Source organism: Symphalangus syndactylus, chromosome 22 (genome assembly GCF_028878055.3).
Source record: "Symphalangus syndactylus isolate Jambi chromosome 22, NHGRI_mSymSyn1-v2.1_pri, whole genome shotgun sequence".
Lineage (NCBI taxonomy): Eukaryota > Metazoa > Chordata > Mammalia > Primates > Hylobatidae > Symphalangus > Symphalangus syndactylus.
The window spans coordinates 72,628,658-72,648,272 of NC_072444.2; the positions used below are offsets into that span (position 1 = coordinate 72,628,658).

General features: G+C 35.1%; 2 protein-coding genes across 32 annotated transcripts in view; one reads left to right on the forward strand and one right to left on the reverse strand.

Annotated features, from left to right (window-relative positions):
* ACVR2A (activin A receptor type 2A) overlaps positions 1-3,754 on the forward strand; it is an 86,964-nt gene extending 83,210 nt beyond the window's left edge. For both annotated transcript variants that reach the window (XM_055260947.2, XM_063631062.1), the window contains exon 12: positions 495-3,754. In XM_055260947.2, coding sequence (XP_055116922.1) covers positions 495-689 — 195 coding nt within the window. In that variant the 3' untranslated portion in view covers positions 690-3,754. The remainder of the gene's footprint in view (positions 1-494) is intronic.
* Positions 3,755-4,725: 971 nt separating this feature from the next.
* Positions 4,726-19,615, reverse strand: part of ORC4 (origin recognition complex subunit 4) — an 88,677-nt gene continuing 73,787 nt past the window's right edge. For 29 of the 30 annotated variants that reach the window (XM_063631089.1, XM_055260953.2, XM_063631083.1 and 26 more), the window contains 5 exons: positions 15,408-15,494; positions 11,177-11,285; positions 10,336-10,431; positions 10,184-10,251; positions 7,289-7,722 (listed from right to left, as the gene is read on the reverse strand). In XM_063631089.1, the coding sequence (XP_063487159.1) occupies positions 7,534-7,722; positions 10,184-10,251; positions 10,336-10,431; positions 11,177-11,285; positions 15,408-15,494 (549 nt within the window). In that variant the 3' untranslated portion in view covers positions 7,289-7,533. Of the gene's footprint in view, positions 7,723-10,183; positions 10,252-10,335; positions 10,432-11,176; positions 11,286-15,407; positions 15,495-19,615 lie in introns of all 30 variants that reach the window. The other variant, XM_055260949.2, reaches the window with a different exon arrangement.

A 19,615-nucleotide genomic window follows, 5' to 3' on the forward strand; every position in this document is an offset into this window, starting at 1 on the left:
TCAAGTCTTAAGAGTGCTTTAAAACTAGAGACCAGGCACACAACAGTATTGCCCTGGTTATTTTGGTCTAAATATAACTAGAAACATGGCTAAAACCAGGTAGAGAAAACTCAAGGGTGGCTTTCTGATCTTCTGCTTAATTGTAAGATAGAAATGCTGATATTAACTAAGAAAACAATAAAAATTGGTAGGTCCCCTTTATCCTTGATTTTTGAGTCCAGTTGAAGGGTTAGCATTGAAATGACCTGGGTTATGAACAAGGGATAGAGATTTTTTTTTGGAGTTAAAAATTCCTCTTGTGATAGTCTCATGCTTAAAAAAAAAGTTCTCTTTGTGCTTTTCTTTATGATTCTGCACATGATAGTCAATAAAAGTGAATGTTGACAGAAACTTGACCCAGAAAAATAGCCATTTCTTCATGAAAATTTTATTCTGTTTCCTAATAGAAAACAAAAATTGCTGTGGCGTTTGAGTATATGTTTTTCTCCTTTTAGGGAATGGCAATGCTGTGTGAAACCATTGAAGAATGTTGGGATCACGACGCAGAAGCCAGGTTGTCAGCTGGATGTGTAGGTGAAAGAATTACCCAGATGCAGAGACTAACAAATATTATTACCACAGAGGACATTGTAACAGTGGTCACAATGGTGACAAATGTTGACTTTCCTCCCAAAGAATCTAGTCTATGATGGTTGCGCCATCTGTGCACACTAAGAAATGGGACTCTGAACTGGAGCTGCTAAGCTGACGAAACTGCTTACTGTTTCATCTTCTGTGTAAAATGAGTAGGACGTCTCTTGGAAATGTTAAGAAGGAAGACCGTTTGTTGAAAGATGTTGCTCTGGGAGACTTACTGCATTGCCGACAGCACAGATGTGAAGGACATGAGACTTAAGAGAAACCTTGCAAACTCTATAAAGAAACTTTTGAAAAAGTGTACATGAAGAATGTAGCCCTCTCCAAATCAAGGATCTTTTGGACCTGGCTAATGGAGTGTTTGAAAACTGACATCAGATTTCTTAATGTCTGTCAGAAGACACTAATTCCTTAAATGAACTACTGCTATTTTTTTTAAATCAAAAACTTTTCATTTGAGATTTTAAAAAGGGTAACTTGTTTTTATTGCATTTGCTGTTGTTGTTTCTATAAATGACTATTGTAATGCCAATATGACACAGCTTGTGAATGTTTAGTGTGCTGCTGTTCTGTGTACATAAAGTCATCAAAGTGGGGTACAGTAAAGAGGCTTCCAAGCATTACTTTAACCTCCCTCAACAAGGTATACCTCAGTTCCACGGTTGCTAAATTATAAAATTGAAAACACTAACAAAATTTGAATAATAAATCGATCCGTGTTTTGTAACAAATTCACTGTGTTATTTAAGGAAAAAAAGGTAAGCTATGCTTAGTGCCAACAGTAAGTGGCCATTCGTAAAGCAGTGTTTTAGCATTTCTTGTGCTGGCTTGTAATGTAGGGAAAAAAAGTGCTGTTTTTTGAAAAGATGGTGTCATTTCCCCCTTCTTCCCATGTTTTAAAGCCCCATCTTATATCCAGTTCCCAAAATTTGCATACTTACCTAAGTATTTTTTTTAGGTGTGCTGTGTTTGGGGAATATTTGAAAATTTAAAGCATGATTTAAAATTTTTTTTAAGTGAGCTGTGACACTGGAAAGCTCTTCATTTTATCTTTTAAAATAGAGTTTTTTCTATTTATATATGTAAAATTGTAGTGTATTTCTTTTCACCAGTGTGTGGGACATTCTTTATCACTGTTTTAGGATCACCTCAGGAAGTGTCATTACCCAGAATTCCTCACTGTCTGCTTTGAAACTTGTAACTTTATCACTATACTTCTGCTTGGTGCCATCTTGTCAGAGTAATATTTGATGTCTGTGATATGTAAAGAATTATCCTAAGATAGAGATATTAAACTTTAAGCAGATTTCAGATGTTACTGCTTTAAAACAAATCAGGGATAACAAATTAAACGTATAACTTAAAATATGCAATGACATTTAGAGGTAACCAATGTTGATATAGGTAGCATAGCCTAGCCTCCTCCCCAAAATTGCTTTTACAACTAACACTGATATTAATTTAGGATAGTTCATGCCTTATCCTTGCTAAGAAAATGGAATTGATGGTAGGCAGGTGCTAAAGTGCTTTTCAAAACAATATTACGTTAGAATACAATTGGATTCTTCCTCAAATTTATACAGGCCAAAGTAAAACATTAATTTCCTGAATTTCCAGATTACCAATCAACAAATAGCCAGTATTATGCTGTGTCTTTCTGTCGGGTCATTTTAAAATCCATGTTAATTTTATAAAAGAATTTTTTACATGTCACTGTCAGGAGCTCCCTGTGAATGTGTTGTCTTCAAATGGTTGTTTCACCACACAGTACACTACATTTTACATATATGTACGTCATCTCTGGGAATAGTAAATTATGTTATTTATAAACAATACATAGGTCAACAGACTTTAAGCAGGGAGGAAGAGTAATAGCGTGTGTGCTGCAGGCCATTCACAACTGTCACGTGTGTCCCCATGGTCTCATTCATTGTATTCCTAGCAATTCCCTTTTCAATGTTGAATTCACCTCTTTATTTCACAAAGTACTTGGTCTCTCAATTTCTTGATCTGGTTTTGCTTCCATTTAAAAACTAATCAAGAAGGGAAAATATTGAGAATGTGCATAGAAGAAAATCATTAATTTCCTGAAGATGAATTTCTACCTGTTGTGAACATTTAACTTTCTTTTTAAATCAAAAATAAACAAGGGATATTATGATGAATGTTTGGCTTATGTACTAGAGATAAAATTTTTAAACCCAGTTATTCACAATATAAAATGTTTTCCAGTTAGAAAAAATTTTTAGAAATCCTGGGTATTGTGTTTAACTGTAGCTAACCAATTTTAAAACTTGTATTCTTTTGAGAACTGTTATTAATAGAAAAACTTTTTATAAGCAGTAAAATAAGAATGTTCCAGTGACTACCTGTCCTTATACCTAGTCTTGTTAAAACTTTCTTTTGCAGGGTATTTAGTGTTTGGTTTACAGTCAGTGCAGAGTCGGCAAGTTAACAGAAAGTTTGACCTAGAGATACTGGAAAAAAAAAGATCAAAGAATGAGAAAAATGGTGATCCATTTTGGGGCAAACTGAGACCCCCCAAATAACTCTTTCCTCATGTGTATGGTGCTCCTCATGACTTGTCTTGTATTTTGCCTTTCTGATACCCATCAGAACTGCTGCTGCTCTAACTTATACTCTTTACCTTGCCCAGATCTCCGCATAAGGAATGCTTTATGATCAACTTGCCATAGGACTGATGGATTAACCAGTGTTCGGCTTTATTTGAAGTCTATGCCCTGCACAGCTCTTGTATGTATTTTAGATGCTAGAAGTTTTTTTAGCATGTGATGTGTGATTCTTGTTTGAATTCTAGGTACCTTGTGAATTCCAGAAAAAGAGACTGTGCCTCACGATTGTTAGTCCCATGAACTTGCACTATCTTTCATGGTGATGATGTTTTGAAAATACAATCAGGAAAAAAACCAACACCTTTGGAATTTAAAATAGAATCGTATCATGAAATTTAAAAAGAATCTCTTCTGTCGCGTTTCCTCACCCCTAAGTAACAGCTACATTTAAGTAAAATGCAGGTGGTAGGGGAAAAAAAACCATGGCCAGATGGTGGTTTAGTGGAATGAACTGATTACTGGTTTTTTTTTTTTTTTTTTTTTTTTTTTTAAGAAAGAAGCTTCATCACAGATACTTTCCAGTTTCTCTTTTATACTTTTTTGAAAGATTACTTTTTAGGAACATTTGGTATGATATGCATAAAATTATTTATCAATTTATGGGCAAAATGATACAAGTAGCATCTTGATTGAACTTCATTTACCTCAGATATTCAACCAGCAGTACGTTTTTTATGCAGTCTCAACCCATATCCCATTTGTTACCTCTGAGAATATTGGTAAGCAGTTATTTTCGCTTTACTCTGTATTTCTTGTGTTTTGGGCACAGGTTATTGTACTACTGTCAAATCGTACTTGCTATTTTTTCTGCAAGTATTTAACAGAAAGCTTAAAATCCCCATAAAACCCCACCTTGGATAAGTGATTGTTAAATATTGTACAAATAAAATGTATGCTATCCCCATTCCATCCCCAAGTTAAATAAAAAAATGAATATGGTATGATTTGCATATGCAGTTTTTCTTTAGCTATGTGTTCTTAAAGAGGGGAGTGGTAACTTTGTAACTTATAGTGAGGCTTACACCTTGACAACTGCAAGAATGAGGACAGTGGTGAGTGAAGGGAGATTTGTTTGTTAATTATGGCATTTCCCTCTATTATCATCTAAACAAACAGATTATATTCCCACGAAAGTATGTGTGTTGGTCCTGCCAGTATTTATTAGGAAGCCAGAGGCTTGCTGGCATTGTGTCACACAGTACACACCAACCAATGGATTCTGATTTTCTAGGGTAAAGGTGAAGGATGGGGCAGCACTTAGGTTATGGTGGTCTGAAAGAAACTGAATTGCTTTATAAACCATATGAGGATGAGAATGCGAACCATGATGAAATATGCATGGAAACTACAGAAAGACTGAAGTGTTTCTTACAGTGTTTTCTGCAAAACGTGATTCATTAGGACATTAACAGGTATTATTATGTTTTCAACATATACAGCATTATGATACAGTAAGTTTGGACCAAACAGGTATTTATTCCCCAGAGCCTTTCACATGCATGAGAATCAGTCATTTTAACAAGAATTCTGTTTCTGGTGGGCCACTTGGAGGGAACACAGATGTAAAAACACAGTGAAATATTCCTCCTTCACCTGCTTTTCAGTCTGATTACCTCAGAGTTCATGCGTTTTTTTGGTTCTATTTTTCCTCCTCTAGTAAATGAAGAAAATAAGCTATATGTATAAGTTAAGTTTACATTATTCTTGAACCGCTTTTTAGAGTTTTTCAGATTTGTTTTTATTGATGACAGTTCAAGCAATTTAAGAGACGAAGTTAGCTCAAAATTCTTGCGAATAGATTTTAGCCTTTTTGTATGAGGGAATATGGAAGTTCCTCCCCACAGAAATGCCTTGGGAACATAATAGGCATATACTTCATTTGTGTAACTTTTCCTAATGTATTTTTTTAATTTGCTTTATAACGGTTTCATGTTTACTTCAATTGGTACTTAGTCTTAAAATCTGTATACTTGGTTATTGATGGATCTTCTGTAGCTCTTATGTAGCCAATGAGACAGATGAGGGCTGTCAGCTTTTAAGTGACATCTTAAGCTAATAAGAAATTGCAATCCTCAAGTCATTTCATGAGGCTGTTACCCTTTAAGACAAATAATACTTTCCTCAAATAGTTCAGAAAATGTTTAAAAGGATCAATTAGAGCATAAGTGTAAAATTCTTGCTTCTAGTATATAATAGTGATGTTACCATGTTAAGTATTTTGGTGAAATATCCCCTAAAAATGTAGACTATGGCACAGAATCAGTATGCAAGCCTTAGCTTGAATGAGACTGCTGAAAAGTAAATGACAGGGATCTGAATACTTAGAAGGCTTAACTTTTTGCAGGGAAGGAAAGGCTATGTGCAAAAGAAAGAATAGGTTGTAACTACTGAAGAGCTACTTTTATGCTCAGAAATCTTTTATTCCACTTTGTATCCAAGATTTCATTAAAACATTGTTCCTTAGAGCATACTTTAAAAACTACTTGGTAAGGAATCCACTGTCAAACTTCAGGTCTTAATAGCACTGGCTTTGGTGTGAAACTGAGTTGAATTCCAAGCCTGTTGGCCATTCCCAGCATTGCCACTGCTGTGTTAGCTTTCTCATCTGTAAATAACAGTGCCTACATCTCACAGGGCCTCTAATAGTTAGTTAAATGGATTGTAAGCTGCACAAGCATAGGGACAGTCTGTCTTTTGTAAACCTTCCATGCACACAATAGGCAATCAAATATTCTTGAACAAATGAAGTCACTAAGTGCTTATTAAATTTCATTTTAAATATATGCCTCTGTTAATTCATGGATCTTGGAACTTACTTACTTACTTAAAAGACAATGCTTTGATTGACATTTCCACATTCCTCATAGGGATTTACTTTTTGATACAAACAGGTTCAGTTAACATTGCCATACACATCTCATTACTTTTGGGAGTGCTTTTCCAGAAATCTCTGGTACAGTCATGTCACTTCATGGTGGGGCTATGTTCTGAGAAATGTGTCTTTGGGTGATTTCATCACTGTATGAACATCAGAGTGTACTTACACAGACCCTGATGGTATGTATATAGCCTGTTACACACTTAGGCTATACAGATAGCCTAGCCTATTACTCTTCGGCTACAGCACTGTACAGAATGTTACTGTAATCATACTATAGGCAACTGTAACGCAATGGTAAACATTTGTATATTTAGACATAGAAAAGATACAGTAAAAATATGGCATAATCTTACGAGACCACCCTTATATATACAATGTCACTGACCAAAATGCTATGTGGTGCCATGACTGTATTTGTTAAGAAGGCAAATTCCAATCCTTTTGACCTATGGTAGGCTCAACAATCTGTAATTTTAGAAAATCCGGCCGGGCGCGGTGGTTCACGCCTGTAATCCCAGCACTTTGGGAGGCCGAGGCAGGCGAATCACGAGGTCAGGAGATCGAGACCATCCTGGCTAACACAGTGAAACCCCGTCTCTACTAAAAATACAAAAAATTAGCCGGGCGAGGTGGCGGGAGCCTGTAGTCCCAGCTACTCGGGAGGCTGAGGCAGGAGAATGGCGTGAACCTGGGAGGCGGAGCTTGCAGTGAGCCGAGATCGCGCCACTGCACTCCAGCCTTCCAGCCCGGGCGACAGCGAGACTCTTGTCTCAAAAAAAAAAAAAAAAAAAATCCTACAAGGGATTCTGATGTAGATGGTATGAGTACCACATTTTGAGATGTCTAGAAGAAAAATCTTCAAACTCCTTGGCCTTTTTCTTCCATGGAACCATCTTCTAAGCTGGTTAGTCTCCTGAACTAGAAAACCTGGGTCTGGGATAGAATCTAAAATTTGCATGTGGACAGAAAAAAACACTGCAGCAAACCTGCTGTACCAAAGGTTACTTATTATACTTCGGTGCTTACCATTGTTTTTTTACTCCTTTGGTTTAAGGTTTGTAAAGACATCTAGCTGTTAGGTTGAAGTGAGCTCTTCAAACAGACCATTATATATGTGTTAAAAAAGCACATGGTCTAGTCCCTAAAACAGTCATATTTTATTCTTCTGAACAGCTACTTACAAAGTAATCTCAATCACTGAAATTATAAATCATGTAACTGTTCATGATTAAAAGGCAAGACACAGCCAAGACAGCAGATTTGCAAGTCTCACATAAATACAAAAATGTTTATAGAATGTTTAGCGTATCACGTTAATGGACAAGTTTTTCATTCTCTACAGAAGTATGAATGAAATGCCAAAGTTAAAGTCACTGGTTATATTCATAACCAGCTTAGTGAGGATGTTGCCCACTGCCTCACATCTGTAGGACAATTGGGATATTTCTGTAGAGCATTCATAATTTGAGTATTATCCAAAAGCAGTTTCATCAGCTGGTACTCTCTCTGTGAATTTCCTGAAGTTCTCTCCATGGGCTTTATTAATTCTAATTGCTGCAAGTGTTCAAAAGCCTGAAAGATGAAAGAAATAGTTTAGGTTGAATAGGAGAGGAGAGTGACAACTCTCCTGTTCTCTCCCAGAGAACAGTTAGCGTTTTGGTCAGCTGCAGAACAGAGTACTGGGAAGCAAAATGTAACAACAATCAATAGGATTAAAACAAACTCTCACAACCCCATGAAAACTCGTATTATCAGGTAAAACAGTGCACACTTACTTGTCCATATATTGTTGAATGTAAACATGGCAAACTTTAATTCAATATATAGAATATGGTTTTCTTCCTAGCCTCATTCTCTATCGTAGCTCCTCCTAGTACTTTAATAAATGAAGTGTTTCCAGTTCTCTGTAAAAACCTAAGAATCAGATAAGACTTTCTGATCAATTCCCTAAGCTACTCAGATTTGCATTTATATTTTGTCTGTCTCTATCTTTGCTTTGCTATGTAAAAAGTTAACAGAACTGTAACAAAGAGGGAGGCAGAAAAAGACCCTTGAGTCAACTAGGCATATCCAGCTGATCCTGTAAGTAAAGGATTCAGCAAGGTGGTATGGACATGGAGGAGAGGGGACAGGCTCCTGTTTCCTCTAAGAAGTCTGACTGAGACTGTCACAATCTTCTTCCATCTTCCCCATCTTAATAGGGTTCTTTCCTGTCTGCTTCCTCTTATCCTTAATATTCACTTATTATATCTTTTCTAACCTTGAGTGTTGTGTTAGGTACGTTATTAGGTTATGAAAAAAACTGAAACCATTAAATCATGATATACTAACCATTAAATAATGATACATTGAAATAGATTCCTGAGGATTCTATTATATTCTTACAACTCACTGTAAAAAACACCACTGGAACATATTCTCTATGTATCACATAAATTCTTCTGATAGAGAAACAGCTCAGATACCTTCATATCTGAAAATCAGAAAATACTGGAGGCTGCAGGTGTTAGAGCTGAATAGAAATGTGCAGATTTAAAACATTTCTAAATAGCAAAATACTTTATTATTGAAAATTCAGAAATGAGCAGCTACAAATTATTGAAAATTTAAATGCAGGCCGGGCGCAGTGGCTCACGCCTGTAATCCCAGCACTTTGGGAGGCCGAGGTGGGTGGATCATGAGGTCAGGACTTCGAGACCAGCCTGACCAACATGGTGAAACCCTGTCTCTACTAAGAATACAAAAATTAGATGGGCATGGTGGTGCACGCCTGTAATCCCAGCTATTCAGGAGGCTGAGGCAGGAGAATCGCTTAACTTGGGAGGCAGAGGTTGCAGTGAGCCAAGATTGCGCCCGCCACTGTACTCTAGCGTAGGCGACAGAGGGAGACTCCATCTCAAAAAAAAAAAAAAAAAAAAAAAAAATTAAATACTTGGGTAACCTTTCCATTTTCACAACTCTCACAAAATAAGACTACTAGGGGAATAAAAAAAAACCCTCCAGCATTGTAAAATCCTTTTCCTGTTTCTTTGAAGAAATGGCGATGCTCTGTACTCATTTTTGTTGCTACAAGAAATGAAATTCTGATTACTAGGGCCTATAAGGGATGCCAACGGACTTGGCGAATCCACTGTTTTAATGAAAAGTTTCTTCCCTTAAAATCTTCAAGAGCTGTACTGTCCACACTAGGCTACTGAGCACTTCAATGTGTGACTCAATTTTTATTTAAACTTAAAAATGGATATTTAGTTCTATTAGAAAATTCTGAGCATGTTTAGAACAATTTCAAAATGTAAATTTACTTTCTCAGCTATACATTTTATGGAATCTAAACAGCAAGAATTTCCAGTAAATATTTAGGCCATTGAGATGTGCTGTAAGTATAAATGTACACCAAATGTTAAAGACTTAATTCAAAAGAAAGTAAAATACCTTACTGTTCTTCTATAATGATTATAGAATGACACATTTTTGATATGTTGCATTAAATATAATATATAATTGAATTTACACTTTTTATTTTTCTTACAGGTACTAGAAAATCTGAAACTACATTACATGGCTCACATAATCTTTGTAGTGGACAATGGTAATCTACATGAAGTCCTGAAGCTGTAAAACTCATGACTCAGCCCCCAAATAACACTTTCTCTGTATGCCCTCACAGGCCAGTGAGATTTTGTCTTTTAAGTTTCTTAATGGCTCTAATTTTCATTTTTTTCTCCTTTTATTGCTGAGATTATAAAAGCCAATCCTTGTGTTGGAAAGGGAAAGGTTATATCACACACTACACTGAATAGTTGTTTTCGGGATGCAGTTGCTCTGAAGAGACAGCAGAGGGCAGTATATCTCCACAAACTAAAACAACTGGTCGCTCCTTCAGATTTTTCCAATATTTCATTTTTAGATAATCTTGTTTTGAAAAAAATCTCTATAATAATGTTTAAAAATGAAAGTGCAATTTTAATACATAATCAAATTGGATGTAAAAATATACTTGTCTGTAGAAAAATAACAGCAAACTAAATCTTACCTTCATGACAACAGGTTTTTCAAAATTATAAACAGAATGCGCTTTCCTTTGAACAAACTTCTGAAACTCTAAGTAGAAAGCAATGACAACATTATACCTTCAAATAAGCAGTGGGGAAGAGTCAGAAAAAAGCTACTTAAGTCTCATCTCACCATTATAGACCATTTGAAAATTAAATGGCTCTTCCTCATAGATGTCATTTAAATGTTTCATTGCTATTATAAGACAGATTTCCAAGACTGACAGACCTACAGTGAAAGAGAAAAAAACTATCAGTTTAATGACACATAAGACTGAAATAACTGTTCTCCAAAGAATACAGTATAGTGAAAGATCTATGGTTTTGAGGGGTGAAGAAGGTCAAGATTCTTCTAGATTTCAGTGTGTTTCAATCACTGCTATCTATATAAATTTAAGTTACTTAACCTCCCTGAGCTTAGTTTTTTTCATATCTGCAAAATAAGGATATTTTTAAATTTTTAGAAATGTCACAAAGATTAGCGAAATATTATCAGGCACTCACCATATGGCCCACAGTAAACAAAATAAACTTCAATTGTTATGTGACTTAAATCACATAGGGCCTTTGGGTAGGATCTAGAGACTTCCTAAACTCCTGGAAATCATATCCAAATTTGTGTATTCCTTTTTTCCCCGGAGAGGAAAAGGTTCATTACATTTGCAAAAGGAAATAACGAACCCAAAATGGCTGAAACCCAGCGAATGCTCTTCAGTAGCTCTTGATACAATGATAACATCAGCAACATAGTCTTACCTGGATTTCCAATGTGGCAAAAGAGGCAGAGGGTCAATTTTTTTTTCACTTTATATGGGAGTGATAGTACCTTTAAAAGGACTAAGTTAAAGGCTATACGGATACGAAAGTATTTTATAAAGCATTATGCCCATGTTAATTGTAATTTTAAAAACATTCCATTATCTAAATTCAAAGTTTTAAAAGCCACAATTTAAAAAATAAGGCTGCGTTCTCACCATGTACAATATTTGCTTTCGAGTCCATGCTACACAGTTGGCTTGCCTCCATTAGATCTACGGCAGTCATACATGGGTGTGATGCTGTTACTCGATTTAAAGCAAGCATCTGGGGAAAGGTGGATCAGAAAAACAATTACGTATTTACATGGGCATTTTGGAGATACTGTGCAAAACTTCTGAATTTGTATAGTTAATTCTTAAGGGAGAGTAAATATTAATGCTTAGGAAGGCATTCTCAAATTCAGTTCTATTAAAATACAGTATTTCAATTTGTGTGTCACATAACTGCAGATGTAAAGCATAAAAAAAGTTCTTGCTGCTCTCTCTAACCCATCCCACTTGCATAACTTGTTTACTTAATGCTCAGAAGAACAATGTTTAAAGAGGAGTAGGTCAAGGAGAAGAAACTGAAAATAATTAAGAATACTTACTAATAAAAGCCCCAAACACAAGCCCAAAAGGCAGATCTATGCCTTACTTGTTAACTTTTTCACCACCCAATCATCCAGCCAGGTTAGTATTAATTTAGACAGAAGTTAGCTGTTTTATGTTCAATTGTACAAAAAAGAAAAAAAATAGCTCATTTATACTCAGGAATAACTCTCCTTGAAAACACAGTCTCCTTCTCTTGTGCTGCTTCTCTGTTCAAAAATGAACAGAGGTCCTGGACCAGACTTGCTACTCAAGTATTTGAAGATTTCCTTTCTTCCTTCTTTATTTGTATTTTTCATGAAAGTTAAATTTGGTCATTTAGGTTTAGAAGATTTAGCAGATAAAAATGCATGACCTGTGGTTAAGTTTCAATTTCAAATAAACAATAAATACTTTCTTAGTAGTATGTGCCATGCGATATTTGGGATAGAATTATCCAAGAAACTCTCCTCCACCTTAACCAGGGCAAGGGCGCGACTGATTAGCTGGGCAGAGAGTTTGGCAATCCTTGTCCTTCATTCTCCTACTGGTTGGGACCTAGATTGCCAGTGCTCCCTCCCTTTCTCTCTCCTTTCCTTTTTCCTTTAATTATGATTTTTTTTAATTTTTATTTTTTAACTTCATTTTTCCACAAGTTATTGTGGTATGGGTGGTATTTGGTTACATGAGTAAGTTCTTTAGTGGTGATTTGTGAGACTTTGGTGCATGCATCACTCGAGCAGTATACACTGCATCATATTTGTAGTCTTTTATCCCTCGCCCCGCTGAAAAACAATGTGGAGATTCCTTAAAGAACTAAAAGTAGAACTACCATTTGATACAGCAATCACACTACAGGGCATCTACCCAGAGGAAAAGAAGTCATTATTTGAAAAAGATGCTTGCATGTGCATGTTTATAGCAGTACAACTCACAATTGCAAAATCGTAGAACCAACCCAAATGCCCATCAATCAATGATTGGATAAAGAAACTGTGGTATATATATACTATGGAATTCTACACAGTCATAAAAAGGAATGAACTAACAGCATTTGCAATGACCTGGATGAGACTGGAGACTATTATCCTAAGTGAAGTAACTCAGGAATGGAAAACCAAACATCATATGCTCTCACTGATATGATATGTGGGAGCTAAGCTATGAGGACACAAAGGCATAAGAAATTGTTTTTAACATATACAAAGGCAACAGACAATAATAAATATCCATGACTACTTTCCCTGCTTAAGAAATATGATTTTAGAGTTGAAGCCCATCTCCTCCAGATTGGACTCTACTCTTCCCCACATAAAACAACCAAGTATGTCTATACTATTAGGTTGGTACAAAAGTAATTGCCATTTTGGGCACTGAAAGTAATGGTAACTTTTGCACCAACCTAATACCGTATACTTCTACTACATATACATGTATTATACAACAGAGTAATTTTCAACTTTTATATAAATATATTGTATCTTCACAACTCTCTTCACTGAGGTTTTACCCATGCTCAGGCAGTATCAATTCTGGTTTATTCATTTTTTCGTTATATTTCTTCGTAAATATCCACAATTATTCATTTCCTAATTTCCTATTGACAGACATACGTCATTTCTTTTTTTTTTTCCCAATTATAAACAAGACTGCAATACACAACCTTGGACATGTCTTCCTGTGCATTAGGTAACTAGAGTTTCTCTAATTAGTATAAATATGTTTCTCTAGTTACCTAATTTGCTAAATTGCTCTCCAAAGCACTTACACATATTTATGTTGGCAGCAGCAATAAATATTAATAGTCACAGTCATGATACCGTCAGGCATAACCTTTAACACCCACTAGATTGGCAAGAAAAAAAAAGTTTAATTCTAGTATTTCTCTGGTTACTGGAGAGGCCGAAAATCTGTAATCTATAACGAGCTTCCACAGTAAGACAATGACAACAAATAATGGGATGAGCTAAGAATATGAGTAAGCAGCCCTCAAAGTAGAATCCCATATGACAAAAAACAAGCCATTATTTAATTCATTACCATGAATTAAAAATGTAATAGAAAAATGGCAGAACAATGGCCGTTAATATTGACAATACTGAGGCAGAGATATTTTCCCAGATGGAGATGTGTGTGTATATATATACACACATACACACACATACACACACACACACACCTCCTCTAAAAATTACTAGTCCCCAAATTCCTTCATGAAAAGACAGCTGTTGCTGAAAATGGCAGTATGCTTTTGACAATAGAGGGAAAGTAAATAGGGATAAAAAGACTTAAATTTCCTCAGCAAAAATAGCAATGAGGAAAGAAAACTTGTATATAAACATGGGTGAACCATACAGCCAAGTAGGACACAAACTTGAAGCCAGAGAGCTTTGGATTAAGTCCTGGCTTTGTTATCTACTAGTAGTGTGACCTTCGGCAAGTTATTTAGCTTTAAGGAGCCTCAATTTCTTTCGGGGTAAGAATAAAAAATAAGATTATTCCAATGGCCAGACATAATATAGGTACTACTAGTATCGACAGTACTTGGCTCATATGCTAGTCCATAAATGGTAGCTACTGTCATTATTATTCTATTATTATTATTAAAAATGACCTTTCTATGAAACCAAAACTATCTTGTCTTTCAAAGGTATTTGCCATAATTTTCTAGAAATAATAGACTAAAACCAAATACTCTTAGTGAAGAAAGTTAATTTTCAGAACAATTAAGTACTTATTGTTTGATATTGGTATTATGTAAGCTTAAGATATAATTACTTGGCAAAACATCATAACCAAGTAGGATTTATTCCAGGTATATAAGGCTGGTTCCACACTCAAAAAATAATGTAATCAAATATATCAACAGGTTAAAGAGAAATATGATCATGCAAAACGATCGAGAATAAGCATTTGACAAAATCCAACACCCACTTATAAGACACTCTCAGCAAGTTACAAACAGATGAGGATTACCTCAACCTGACAATGAACGTGTATAAAAAACCTATAGCTAATATCATACTTAATGGTAAAAGTTTGAATCCTTTCTTCCTAAGACTGGGAACAAGAAAGGATGTCCACTCTCACTGCTCTAATTCAACATAACACTGGAAATTCTAGTCATTGCAAAAAAGCAAGAAAAGAAATAAAAGGCATACAGATTGGAAAGAAAAAAAAAACTGTCACTATTTTTGAAAAATGTAATAGTCTACATCAAAAGTCCCAAGGAATCTATTAAAAAACCTCTTAGACTAAGTGAGTTCAGGAAAGACTATAAGTCAATCACATTTCTATATATTAATGTGTAGATATGTAATCAATCACATATTCTATATGTAATGAATATGTGGGAAATGAATATGTGGGAAACCAAAACTTCAAAACACCATTTACAGTTGTTCTAACAAATTAAATATTGGTATACACATTAAATAAGTACATCATCTGTGTAGTAAGAGCTATAAAACGCTGATGAAAGTAATCAAACAAGAAATCAAATAAAAGGAGATATGAACCCTATTCAGAGACTGGAACACTCGATGTAGTGTTACAATGCATGTCGATTCTCCCAAAATTTACCTACAGGTTTAATCAATTCCCATAAAAAATTATCTAATGAAAGATAGAAAATGATAAAAGTAGGCTGGGCACAATGGTTGATGCTTGTAATGTCAGCACTTAGGGAGGCAGAGGTGGGAGGATGGCTTAAGGCCAGGAGTTCACAACCAGTCTGGGCAACAAAGTGAGACCCCGTCACTATTAAAAACAAAAACAAAAAAAAAGCAACAAGCAATAAAACAAAACTAATACAAACCAATAGCATGTGTAATGACCGCAGGTTTTTGCTGATATTGAAATGCTTCTGTAGTACTTCTTGCACACTTCTATCTTCTGAGAGATACTAAAGGGGAAAAAAAAAAAAAGCCAAAATTGAGGAAAGATGTAGTTTAAAACCTAAATATAATCCTGTGCCTTACTGGTTGGTGTACCTTACTAACTCTATCTAATATTAATTCATTGTTAAATAGATGTTGGTCTTATGTGTAGAACACTAAAACCAAAATAAAGTTTCCAGTCTACTGATTTTCTTATCCTGTTCTTTATGTTAATTCAATAAACACAATGATAAAACAATCCTTGCTAACCCCAAATTCGTACTTGAATAAGGGAAACTACTACATAGTCATACTAGTGAAATGAACAAAATGCAGCACAAAAACAGGAGTGCATGAGTTACTGTACCTAGGGAAACAAGGTAAAGCATTACAAAGAATGCTTAAACTGGATGAGACAAGAGATTTAAAAAAGAAGGAAGAGCATTCCAGTTACAGGGAACAGCATGAGTAGCAGGAAAATTATCACACATTGGCAGAAAATGAGTAGTCACGTACTGGAGTTTCAGTTACTGGCAAAGTGAATGTACAAAAAGAAAAGGCAGAAAAATCTAATTGGAGGTAGCTGTCCAGACAAGAGGTAAAGTGGGTTGGAATTATCTGAGTGTTATGAAGAGAAAAGAGAATTAGGACATTTATAGGAGATATATCTGGTAGAGAATTAACTGGTAGCAGAAGAGAAGGAAGGGTTTGAAAGGTAGAAGATAAAAACCAAAGATGATCTATGGGAAACAAAATGGCCTGTGAACAGTGAAATGTGGTCAAAAAATGAATCTTGGATTATTAATATTTAAGTAGTAGGTGGGAAAAGAGAAAAACTAAGAAATTAAGAAAGATACCAAAGACTGGAAGAGAATCTAAGACGGAGCAGAGATCTAGAAAACAAGGGAAGAAAGTTTTAAGAGAGAAGTGAGGTTCAACAATATAAACTACTTTGTAAAATTAAGATATATTTGAGAAGAGGCTAATGGCTTTAGAAATTCAAAGATCACCAGGGCCCTTTGAGAAAGTACCATTTAAAGAGGCAAGTGACTGCAGTAATTAGGGTTGAATGGAAAGTGAGGACACTGGCAGTGAAGAAACGATTAGATGAAAAAAGAGTAAATTTAGAGGTAGCAGAGCCAAGAAAGGCCTGGAAAAGATTGACATAATTTTCCAAAAATCATCTGCATGGAATAAGGATTCTTTTTCAAAAAAAAAAAAAAAGCCCAGAAAACTAAGCATTTCTGTATTTTCTAGAGCTGTAATTATATGTCTTTACTTTGTCCACTCTAAGAAGACCAGATTCAGAAGTTCTAGTCTACTGGAATAAAATTTTGTACTCTCAGGAAATACATTATCTTATAGTTCTCACTCCCTTGCTATTGTTTCTAGTGTTCTCTTTGTATTTTAAAGGACTTCTGGTTACTATATATATCTTTTTCTATCACAAACACGATAGAATATCCTTGGAAGTACACAGGGTGAACATAAAAAAAAAAACAAAGTAATACCTTTTGGAAACTAAAAAAAAAAATTTGTTTAGCTTTTCCACAGTTTTAAAATTGCAATATGGAAGATACGTGGCTAAATATCGCAGGCAAACTATAGTCTTGGCTTCTGTAATCTGTAACTTGTAAAAGTTGATGTGGTAAAATCGGAGCACTCAGGAAAACTAAAGAAAATCACTTGGGACAAAATTGAAGAAATTTTCTCTGCAAGAATCAATTATTTTTAAAACCTGTATTTGCCTCTCTTTGACATGATGCTTCAAAGGTTAATCTTCTATACTCCACCTTCCTACTTTATCTCTTTTAGTGGTTTGACTCCAATTCCCCCTCTTTCTAAAAGCTATCACCTTCTTGCTTCTATAATTACTTAGTCTGCTTTTTAAAATGCCTACCTTATCTACATGAGCCATTTAAACAAAAAAAAAATAGTCTAACCTTGTTCATTATATTTTTAATTCCATCTTGATTCAAACACTATACCCTATTTGAGGATAAGGCTATTATCAACAACCACATAAGCTACAGTACTTTGGGAGATTTCATTTGAGGAGAATAAGGTATGATTCTTTTAAATGTTCTTTTTAAACGATCCCTCTTATACTGCCATGCTAAGATAGAGTCTACTCTGCTTATTTGACTCATTTGAAGTAGGGCTAAAACAAACCTTCAAATTAGGCAGGATACTAAGGTTCAATCTTATCCTGAAGATATTTCTTGGATGAGGTTCCATGTGTGACCTGTTATCTGTATCACTGCTATTGGCTTAATCTTGCCATTAAAAATAACTTCCTGGATAATCAGCACTAAGAGAAAGAATAGCTCCCTTAATGCAGCTACCACCCTACTCCACAAGGCAGGGACTCTGACCATGGTGCTGACAGATTTTTCAAGTGAAGCTCATTTTATTCACATACCAAAGAGAGGCACAAGATGATTAGGATAGGGGAAGAAAATATTAGAACTCAGAGACACAAACACCAGTGATGCTGGTTCTACTTAATGAAACTGACTATTAACGACTGTCAAAATGATGACAAGATAGTGCTCACATTCAGGGGATTTAAGGTCTGCAACAAAAGTCCAGAAAGTAGATTAGTTACGCTACTAACATATGGTTACCATTTTCTAAGTCATGCAGTTATACTTCTTCACCAGTAACTCCCAGCATCCTCTTTATTTATAGACTCAATTTGAGATGCTCAGAATGCAACACAGTTGGGAAGGAAAGTGGATGAAAAATGGCACAGTGTAACCTGGACCATCTTTGGAAGATTAAATGTGAGCAGATATGGAAACAAAAAAGCCCATGGAAAGTACAGACATTTAAATACTATGAAAGACTACATTTGAATCTCTATAACAGTCAGAAAAACATACTGGAGGAATAAGACAATCAGTTCAGGAGGTGCAGAAGATGAAAGTCTGTGAGGCACTGAAAAGTAGATCTAAAAGCTGAAGATCCAGAAGTCTGGTCCACACCAGACCCCAGTAAAAGGGAACAATGGGGGAGTACCAGCTACAAAGAATGTGCTCCCATAGATGGAATCCTGTAATTAGAAACAGTATCAAAGACACTTGCCTCAGGTAACTGAAATATCAGAGTCTCAGGAAAGACTGAGTGGAAGGGAGGATCCATACCTAATTATATCAAGGCATAATATCTGAATTTTAAAGATAATGTCAGCTATTAAGAATAAGAACAGGGAATTATCAATCATAACAATGGGAAAAAAGTAATATAAAAATATGTAGGCTTTGAGTCCTTTATGTAAAAACAACATATTTAGCATGCATGTAAACTCTGCAATGTTGTAGACCAAGTAATTATTCCATAGTAGAAGAAAGGAGAATTGATATAGTCTTAAGGGAAACTTCCACTGTTTATCATGTATTCTTTTGCACTGATTACATTTTGTTCAATAAACTTTTATGATATTTAAAAAAAATGAAATGTGTCAAAATAGTGCTTACATGAGCAGACTATTTTATAATCAAAACAATAATCATTTAAAGAACAAACTAAATGCAAAACGCTTCCAATTTAGTTATTAGTATTTAAAAATTCATGGTAAAAATAAAATCTACTACTACTGCTTTAAAATAAAACAATCTTTTTTATAGAGTCAGTGAATACAGACTGTGTAATTCTAGTCAAAGATCTAATTATCCTTACTGGTATTTTAACATTATAAATCAGTTTTTCCCAATTCCGTCAGAGCCAGGGACTCTACATTATTTTCCACTCTCACGGGGCCAATATTTTTTGAGATTCTAGCATAAGGGACTTATTCATTAACGATGTTTTTCAATTATGTTATTAAATACACACACACATGCATACTTTCTCCTTTCTCTTTGCCAACTGAAACTTTTTGACAGCGTAAGATTAAAATGCTAGTGTGTTGAGAATATTTTAAGCACAGGTAAATTTATAGTCTCAAAGGTGTGGCAAATCGTTAAAACAACATATGAACCTGCCTTTGTATCTAAGACTCTCAGGTCTCCAGGGACTGTCAGATGTGATCACCTATTAGATAATATAACCAGAAGTGCCACAGTCTGTATGGCCTCTTAAGGCCCAACAAAATAAAAGCTGAAGTTGCTAATGAAAACTGGAAGAAAAAAAATCCACACAGAAT